The sequence below is a fragment of the Poromitra crassiceps genome (assembly GCF_964638095.1).
Source record: "Poromitra crassiceps genome assembly, chromosome: 18".
In the NCBI taxonomy this organism is placed as follows: domain Eukaryota; kingdom Metazoa; phylum Chordata; class Actinopteri; order Beryciformes; family Melamphaidae; genus Poromitra; species Poromitra crassiceps.
The window spans coordinates 29511570-29521569 of record NC_139636.1 but is presented as its reverse complement, the minus strand read 5'-3'; the positions used below and the strand labels follow the sequence as shown (position 1 = coordinate 29521569).

The 10000-nt window shown below is 47.9% G+C and overlaps 1 protein-coding gene across 3 annotated transcripts in view; it reads left to right on the top strand.

Annotated features, from left to right (window-relative positions):
• lonp2 (lon peptidase 2, peroxisomal) overlaps positions 1-10000 on the top strand; it is a gene marked incomplete at its 5' end in the record, with an annotated part of 30730 nt that overhangs the window by 15911 nt on the left and 4819 nt on the right. The window contains 2 exons of one of the 3 annotated variants that reach the window (XM_083655152.1): positions 6909-7051; positions 8208-8293. In XM_083655152.1, coding sequence (XP_083511278.1) covers positions 6909-7051; positions 8208-8293 — 229 coding nt within the window. Of the gene's footprint in view, positions 1-6908; positions 7088-8207; positions 8294-10000 lie in introns of all 3 variants that reach the window. The other 2 variants (XM_083655151.1, XM_083655150.1) reach the window with 2 other exon arrangements.

The window sequence follows — 10000 nt, the reverse complement described above, 5'->3', positions numbered from 1 at the left end:
CCACATGCGCTTTGTACCGCAAAATGACCGGTACGTGGTCTAATGCCTGCATGTGAGAAAGGCGCCGTGCCGGTATTAGCGCGACCCCGTCGTCCCCGACATTTCACCAGTTTCGACCCAGTCAGAAGACCGGTATGATCTTAAGGAGACGCAAGTGGAAACGGTTCCAGTCATTTTCCGCGACAGCGGTCCTTCAATCATGGGCGAGGAGTAGCCTACACACGTTGCTTAATGTTCCAGCGGGCATAATCTAATCATTCGCGCACATTAAAGCAAACTGGCGAAATGATCTTGTGATAGCCTAATAAGAGCAGTATGTCAGCTTGCTGATTTCCGAAGGCAACCCCGGACACATCAAACAAAGCCAGTCTGTAAAAAGTGCTTCAACGCAACGCAGGTGAACGGATAAACATCGAACCAGCAACTATTTCTCTCAGACACGGATCCCAACTTCTTCAAAGTGCATCAACTAATCATTCGCGCACATCAAAGCAAACTACTTCCACGGATTTCGCTTGTGCATTTGCTGTGTCATTCGCTGTGTCTGTCCGTGGCTGCTGCTCTCGAGCAGAGAGGGGAGGGGGAAATCGGCTGTGTTGATTACGCTGGCGGCTTGACGCTGCTCTTAAGTCAAACGAGTGTGATTTATTGTGTGACAACTGACAAGCGAACTTATTTCGAGTTTTGCCGACCCCCCAAATAAGCTCCCCCCTCCCCCCGCCCCCCCAACATACAGGAAAATTCGCTGATAGATTCCCACATGCGCGAGCCGAAGTGTGAAGGGAAATGTCCGATATTGACTTACAGGTAATTTTCCGGTACGCATGTGGGAAAAGGGCTATGAAGTTGTCAAGTGGTTTAGTGGCTATTTGCTTTGAACTGTGACCATTCTATCTCTGGCCAGGTGAAAACATCCCTCTACCGAATGAATGAATGAATGAATGAAAATTTTATTTACGTGTCAGGACAATTTACATGACCCATCCCACATGGGATTATCAGACACATCAACATACAGTTATTTCCATATCTATTACGGTGCTTGAACAATACAAAACCGTACAAACACACACACAGCAGCACACGGCATCAGCAGCAAAACACAGATTTAACTACAATGTGTATTAAGTAAAATATATGAGTTATCTATCATATGTCATCTTTTTCCTCCTATCCCACGCATGAGAGATATATTCGGAAAAAGCAAAGATGTTATCAAAAAGAAATTCAAGTATGGCACCTTCTTCAAAATCTAACAGGTTTAACTCAGGGGAGTGAACTTTTTTAAATAGTGTATCTCGTAAGTCATGATACAAGGGGCAGTACAAAATAAAGTGAAATTCATTCTCCACTTCCATCAACTCACAATATTCACAAATCCTATCCTCCTCCGCCGTCCCTCTGTATCTGCCTGTTTCAATATGTAAAGGCAGAATACCACATCGTAACTGAGCACATAAGGACCTCTTACTTTTAGGTAAATTAAACATCACATATTTTTCACATTTAAATTCATTTTTAAATAAACAGTAAGTTCTTAATTTTGGCTTCTGCCATAGTTCTTCAGTCCAAGATTGTAACCAGTTAGCGCGGATCTGAGATTTAAACGACTCTACATTTATACACATTCTTTGAGAGTAATATTCTCCAAAACCACACTCCTGAAACAAGTCATACATATCTGAGACCCACTCCCCTTCAACAGACAAGTCCCAGAGGAAAATCTGACTAGCAACCCTATTGGATGGTAGGTCCAGCAATCTGTTCCAGAGGTTCACCATACTGATTTTCCATCTGACCACACAAGGGTCCCACCCCATTTCTCCACTAACTGCTGGAAGAGGAGCATATTTATGAAGACCCAAAAAAAAGCGAATTGCCCGGTTCTGGATACGTTCGCTTAACAGAAAACGTTTACCGCCCCAAATACCAGAAACATAATCTAACACAGGGCATACACAGGAGTGATACAGTTTTGAATAAGTAAGATAGCCCAAGTCCCTCAGAACTTTGGTCTTACCTATAACACCTCCTAGAGCCCTGCTTGCAGAGTCTGCCAACATAGAAACACCAGGCAAAAAAGACAAGTGGTCATCCAAAAATAAACCCAGGTACTTGTATTTGTCAGTGAATTCAAGCTGTGTGTCACCAATAGAAAACACAAACTGACTTCTTGCGACACCCGGCTTTCTGAAGTGCATTATTTGTGTCTTCCTTTGGTTAACGCACATCTTCCACCTGTTACACCACTCGTTAACACAATTCAACATCACTTGCAGATCTTCTTCACATTCTGAAAGCAAAATAATATCGTCTGCATAAAGAAGGATGCTTAAGAGTACCTGGCCACATGAAACCCCTATCCCCAGCTGTTTAACTTCTCTAGCCAAATCGTTTATGAAAACTGCGAACAAGGTTGGAGAAAGAATGTCCCCTTGTTTGACACCAGAGGGCGCTGGAAACCACTCTGTGAGATAATCATTCACTCTGATGCAAGCCAAAGGGGCTTCGTAAATAGCAGTAATCGCTTTGTGAAACTTTCCATTTATCCCGATTTGGTGAAGCTTGTGTTTAAGGAGGATGTGGTCAACAAGATCAAACGCCTTCTGGAAATCAATAAAACAACAGAAAGTGGGTTTTTTAAGCTTCATTCTAGTCCTAACTACAGTGGTCACAACATAAATGTGATCAATGCAGGCTCTTCCTTTTCTGAAGCCGTTTTGCTCCTCTTCTAATAATCCGTTATGCTCTAAGAAATGTGACAGTCTATTATTCAAAACAGAAGAATATAATTTATAAACAGTGCTTAGTAAGCTAATTCCACGATAATTTAGTGGAATCCTGGGGTCATCCTTTGGGGATTTTGGTATTGGAGTTATAATTGATTTAAACCAGGCAGATGGAACCAGACCATGATCAAAACAAGTATGAAAAAGATGAAATAATAAATCACTCCAGATGAGCTGGAGTGTAGCCACTGACCTGCCTGCAGGGTGCAGGAGAGCAGAGAATGACCCTATAGGATGGATAAAGTATTACATTCTTACCTCCGCTACAGAGATGATGTTTCCACCATTGTTTGTCTGTTTGTCTTCATCAGGATATCTCAAAAAGTTATGAACGGATTTGTGTGAAACTTGGCAGAAAGTTTGATCATGGAGCAACGTAGAACTGATCAACTTTCCACGGCCACTGGCCAAAAGGGGGCGTGGCAATGGCCGTGTCCAATCACAGAAAGGTGTCGTAACTTCCAAACGGATTCACGCAACAACACAGAACTGCATAGAAAGGTTGGTCATGGGGCCAAGGATGAACTGATTCACTTGGGGGTAGCCAATCACAAAGAGGCACCTAAGTTCCAAATGGATGAATATATAACGCCACGCCCTCTAGCGTTACACATTAATATTGGTCTCAAAATCTTTCAACCAAAAACTGGTGGTACCAACAGACAACAGCTAAGCAATCACAAACGGTCTGATGAAACCTTTCTGGCACGCTACTAGGAACATTTTGCGGCAGCGGTCCTGCATGTCCTCTCCACAACACTCGCTGCACTCCAATCTGGTTACTATAGAAACAGTCAATAGCACCTGAGAGAGAGAGAGAGAGAGAGGTCAGGGGGAGAGATAGGTCAGAGAGAGAGAGAGAGAGGTCAGGGGGAGAGATAGGTCAGAGAGAGAGAGAGGTCAGGGGGAGAGATAGGTCAGAGAGAGAGAGAGAGAGAGAGGTCAGGGGGAGAGATAGGTCAGAGAGAGAGAGAGAGAGAGGTCAGGGGGAGAGATAGGTCAGAGAGAGAGAGAGGTCAGGGGGAGAGATAGGTCAGAGAGAGAGAGAGAGGTCAGGGGGAGAGATAGGTCAGAGAGAGAGAGAGAGGTCAGGGGGAGAGATAGGTCAGAGAGAGAGAGAGAGGTCAGGGGGAGAGATAGGTCAGAGAGAGAGAGAGGTCAGGGGGAGAGATAGGTCAGAGAGAGAGAGAGAGAGGTCAGGGGGAGAGATAGATCAGAGAGAGAGAGAGAGAGAGGTCAGGGGGAGAGATAGGTCAGAGAGAGAGAGAGAGGTCAGGGGGAGAGATAGGTCAGAGAGAGAGAGAGAGAGAGGTCAGGGGGAGAGATAGGTCAGAGAGAGAGAGAGGTCAGGGGGAGAGATAGGTCAGAGAGAGAGAGAGAGAGGTCAGGGGGAGAGATAGGTCAGAGAGAGAGAGAGAGAGGTCAGGGGGAGAGAGAGGTCAGGGGGAGAGATAGGTCAGAGAGAGAGAGAGAGAGAGGTCAGGGGGAAAGAGAGGTCAGGGGGAGAGATAGGTCAGAGAGAGAGAGAGAGAGGTCAGGGGGAGAGATAGGTCAGAGAGAGAGAGAGGTCAGGGGGAGAGATAGGTCAGAGAGAGAGAGAGAGGTCAGGGGGAGAGATAGGTCAGAGAGAGAGAGAGAGAGGTCAGGGGGAGAGAGAGGTCAGAGAGAGAGAGAGAGAGGTCAGGGGGAGAGAGAGGTCAGGGGGAGAGAGAGGTCAGAGAGAGAGAGAGAGAGGTCAGGGGGAGAGAGAGAGGTCAGAGAGAGAGAGAGAGAGAGAGGTCAGGGGGGGGTCGGAGACAAGAGATGCCTTTTCTGTTTCAGGACGTTGGCTTATTTGAACACCCATATTATTCATTTTGGCAAGTTTGTCTCTGTCTGCTTGTTCATAACACGCAATATCTTAGACGCGCTGATCGGATTTGGATAACATTTGAAGAAATGATTTACGTTACCTAGCTAGGTATGCACAATATTGGATTTTTTTCTCGATATCCAATATGGCGATATTTTCCTACTCTTGACTGATGCTGATACCGATATATGCGTGAATTTCTTTTCCCAACTACTTTCAGAGAACATCAAGTCTCTGGTAGAGCTTCAATGATTAATGAAGCAATTATTCCATCGACAGAAGATTTTTTTTCTTTTTTTATATATATTTTCCCCCCCGATTTTTTTTATCCCATTTTTATCCCCCATAAGTGCTAATTTATTTATTTATCCTGGTTGCTGCTCCACCCTCTGCCGATCTGGGGAGAGCCGAAACTGGCTCCATGCTTCCTCCGAGACATGGGCAGTTAGCCAGGCGCTTCTTTTTACCTGACAGGGGAAGCTTCACCGGTAGGACATAGCACGTTGGAGGTTCACGCTATTCCAACCAGTTCCCCTCCCTCCGAACAGGCGCCCTTAACAACCAGAGGAGGCACCACATTAGCAACCAGGATATTGCATGTTTTGGTGAAGGGGGTTCCTATATGAAGGAAACCCCCGGGAGGCACGGGGAGAACATGCAAACTCCACACAGAAAGGCCCTTTTGACGACCCCACCCGGGCGGTGGGCACTCGAGGACATGCGGACGGGCACGCATTCCTTCAGCGTTCACAGCGTCCCAGGTGGGAATCGAACCCAGGACCTTCAAGCTCTGAGGCGACAGCGCTTACCACTGCACCACCGTACCCCCCTCATCGACAGAAGATTAATCACTAAACATTTTTTATAATCGATAATCACTTGACTAATTCTTATTTTATTTTATTTTATTTTATTTTACAAAAATTCAAATGGAAATGTAGACATTTGATGATGTCATATTGGGCTCACTTCGTCGACATGCAGACTGGAGGAGGCGGGGATCGAACCATCGACCTCATTTATCCAAAGAGATTAGTGGACGACCCGCTGTACCTCCTGAGCCAGAGCTGCCTCGTGCCGGCTGCTGCATTTAAGGTCGTTTTCACACTGGAACGTTTAGGTCGACTTAACTGAGTTTTAGGGCCAAACACGGCGCGACTGGGTCAGTGTGAACATGCCACTCAAACTCGTAGTCGACGTAACTCACTCGCTCTCGGTTCAGCTGGAGAGGGTGGTTTCGGAGCGGCTTGCGTCGCCCTAACCCTACCCTAAATACGGCGCGAGTGATGTGTGAACGCGCGCCGACTTCAGCTCGTTCTAATGCTGTATTTCTAATGTTAACGTCAATTCGGCGTTCACAAACATTGCATAAACAGTTTTTGGCCAAATTACCACCAAGGGCATAGCAAGCCTAGCGTTACAAACGTTAATGTTTACAACTTACCTGGCTGTTCGCCGATAATATCTGCATATGGTGAGGGCTTCACGGTTCAACAGAATTAATCTGCGCCTTGTCCTGCTTTGTCTGGAGATTTGCATCCGCCGCCTCCAGTACATGAAAACATTGTTTTCCATACGCAGCCGCGTGCCTCGTTTTCAAATTCAACACTTTCCCGATATTGAAAGAGACAAACGATGTAAAATGCAAAAAGCAGTACCAAGAGCAAACGGCGTTGTTCATTCTCCATTCTCCATCTAGGGACAAATATTGCAAACTAGCTTAGGATAAATGTCAGGATATATAACAAAGACTGTGAATGCTCTATGTTTATGTATCTGTCCCTAAAGAAATAAACTTTTCAATCAATCGTTCAGTTCTGTTTACATCCCGCCGGGCTTCCTTTCCAGGTGGAATTACGCTATACGCGTCTACTTCCGTCTGGTTGGCATGGATACATGACGCTCCACTCTGTAGAACAACGGCCTGGGCGCGGTGATAAAAAACACATGTGAAACGAAGCCGCTCTATTTGAAAATTGAAACATTGTATACTTTTCACTGCTGCGGCAGCGCCTGGCTCGACCGAAATATGTGTGAAAACGACCTAAGGTAGCTGCCGCGGCGCGCAGGATTGTAAAACGATGGTTTTGGCAGCGGCTCAAACCCAGAAAGCTGAAGTGTTACTATGGCAACGTTCAGTTCACTGCTACTTGTATTGAACATTTCATCGTTGAGTCGCACATTTCCATGATGGAAACAGTAGAGATAAAAACATGTCTAGGCTACTAGTAAAGGCTAATTTCTGTGTCCTGTGTCTGTTCTTTCAGTTACACCCGCGAGGCCGGTGTCCGCTCCTTGGAGAGGAAGATCGGAGCAGTGTGCCGGGCGGTGGCTGTGAAGGTCGCTGAAGGGCAAAAAGTCGCCAAGCCAGAGGCTTCGGCCCCTGAGAGCCTGGCGCAGGAGCAGGGAGGTAAGACCCCTCAGCTGCCTGTCTGTCTGCCCGTCTGTCTCACAGGAGCAGGGAGGTAAGACCCCTCAGCTGCCCGTCTGTCTCACAGGAGCAGGGAGGTAAGACCCCTCAGCTGCCTGTCTGTCTCACAGGAGCAGGGAGGTAAGACCCCTCAGCTGCCTGTCTGTCTCACAGGAGCAGGGAGGTAAGACCCCTCAGCTGCCCGTCTGTCTCACAGGAGCAGGGAGGTAAGACCCCTCAGCTGCCTGTCTGTCTCACAGGAGCAGGGAGGTAAGACCCCTCAGCTGCCTGTCTGTCTCACAGGAGCAGGGAGGTAAGACCCCTCAGCTGCCTGTCTGTCTCACAGGAGCAGGGAGGTAAGACCCCTCAGCTGCCTGTCTGTCTCACAGGAGCAGGGAGGTAAGACCCCTCAGCTGCCTGTCTGTCTCACAGGAGCAGGGAAGTAAGACCCCTCAGCTGCCTGTCTGTCTCACAGGAGCAGGGAGGTAAGACCCCTCAGCTGCCTGTCTGTCTCACAGGAGCAGGGAGGTAAGACCCCTCCGCTGCCTGTCTGTCTCACAGGAGCAGGGAGGTAAGACCCCTCAGCTGCCTGTCTGTCTCACAGGAGCAGGGAGGTAAGACCCCTCAGCTGCCCGTCTGTCTCACAGGAGCAGGGAGGTAAGACCCCTCAGCTGCCTGTCTGTCTCACAGGAGCAGGGAGGTAAGACCCCTCAGCTGCCTGTCTGTCTCACAGGAGCAGGGAGGTAAGACCCCTCAGCTGCCCGTCTGTCTCTGAGGTCAGCAGGTACTATGGATCTGTTGATGCCTGAGCGTAGAGGTGCGATACACACAGCTTCTAGAATGCATCTTCTAGTGTAAAGCTGTGCAGCCAGATAGATAGATAGATACTCTTCCTTTAACTGTGTATCTCACCATCAGTCTCTTCCAGTCAGTTCTCTCTCACACGAGGTCAGAGAAAGTGCATTCAAATCTTTCCATGGAAGTAATGGAAGCATCATCAAAACCAAACTGTGCTTTTCACCTGACCACACAAGTAACGTGTGTGTGTGTGTGTGTGTGTGTGTGTGTGTGTGTGTGTGTGTCTGTGTGTGTGTGTGTGTGTGTGTGTGTGTGTGTGTGTGTGTGTGTGTGTGTGTGTGTGTGTGTGTGTGTACAGACATGGCCGCACCCCCAGAGATGCCCATAGTGATCGACCACATTGCCCTGAAAGACATCCTGGGACCACCGCAGTTTGAAATGGAGGTGAGGAGGGAGCGGGGAGGAAGAGGAGGAGGTGAAGACAGAGACAGAAGGGAGAGGAGGGGAGGGAGGATAGAGAGGAGGGGGGGAGGAAGAGGAGGTGAAGACAGAGACAGAAGGGAGAGGAGGGGGGGGGGGGTTAGAGAGGAGGGGGGGGAGGTTAGAGGAGGAGGTGAAGACAGAGACAGAAGGGAGAGGAGGGGAGGGGGGGTTAGAGAGGAGGAGGTGAAGACAGAGACAGAAGGGAGAGGAGGGGGGGGAGGATAGAGAGGAGGGGGGGAGGAAGAGGAGGTGGGGGGGCCAAGTAGACAGGATCTGTCCCGGGGCAAATAGCATCTGCAAATAACGAGCAGCGTTGGGTAGGCGTTACTGCAGTGGTAGTTGGGTAGGTAGGTAGTTAGGTTAAGTTAAGTTAGGTTGGGTAGGCGTTACTGCAGTGGTAGTTGGGTAGGTAGGTAGGTACCGTAAATTCCGGACTATAAGCCGCGGCTTTTTTCCCGTTTTTTGGCCTTTTTTGCCCCCTGCGGCTTATATAACGGTGCGTCTTATCTATGGATTTTTTCCAAAAAAAAAAAAAAATCTCTCTTTTTTAGCACTCTTTCTAACTATAAATCCACTTCTGTTTTAATTTCCTCTCTTGCCCTCTTTTAACAACATAACATAACATAACATAACACAACACAGGTAAGCAGAAAGAAAAAGACAAGCAATCACGCCATGAATGAGGAAATGACTCACCTGCTGGAGGCTGGAGATACACCGCTTGGGCTAAACTTTTACTCCGTGAAACACTATCGATTAAGTCCGACATCGCTCAGAGGTTTTGAGCAGCTTGAAAACAAGTTTGAAAACGTGCAGAAGTCCATCCACTCACTCACTAAAGAAAATAATGCAACCGTGAAGAGTTTCACTCGTGTCCAGCCATCTGGCCGAGTTAGAGCCGAAGTCCCGAACACAGTGAGAAAACCTCCCGAAGGTGCTGCTGCAGCGGGGTGCATATTGTCCGGCCAGCCGACCGAGAGGCATGCGAGCCGGGCACTATTAAACAGTTGGGGTGTGTGAGGTGGCTGGCTGTGGAGGTGGCGGTTTCTCCTCCTCCTCCTTTCTTCTTTCTTTCCGGCCTGCCACCGAGGGCCATCTTCATCTGCCTACTCCGCTGGCCCGACCGTCAACTCATCCTCCAGGCTGCGGGGAAGAAGCCCCTCACCTGGGAGGGTACGCGCTTTTTCGTCCCGGCAGGACCTCCGCGTTGGTGCAACAGAAACGCGCAACATACAACAGCAGCATCGAGTCAATGGATATCGCTTTGGCGTACTGTACCCAGCGAGACTCGTCATAACCATTGATGGACAGCGGCGGAACAAGAGCTCAAAGTGAAACTGCCGAATATCTTTTGAGTTGGACTGGTCAATAGTACTGTGGGTAACTAAAATAAAAAAATAAAAAACGGAATTCTCTCTTCTTTAGCACTCTTTCTAACTATAAATCCACTTCTGTTTTAATTTCCTCTCTTGCCCTCTTTTCACCACACCGCGGACACTGTGTGCACTGTAAAAAAAACAAAAAATACCACAATGTGTGATTTTGTCTGGGGATTAGTGACCTGACTTTTGTTTTGTTGAAATGTTAATAAATGGGAGCTTCCCCAAACAGCCATCCATTCCCGACAATCCCCTCTGTGCACGAAGCCTTACATATGGTAATTAAACA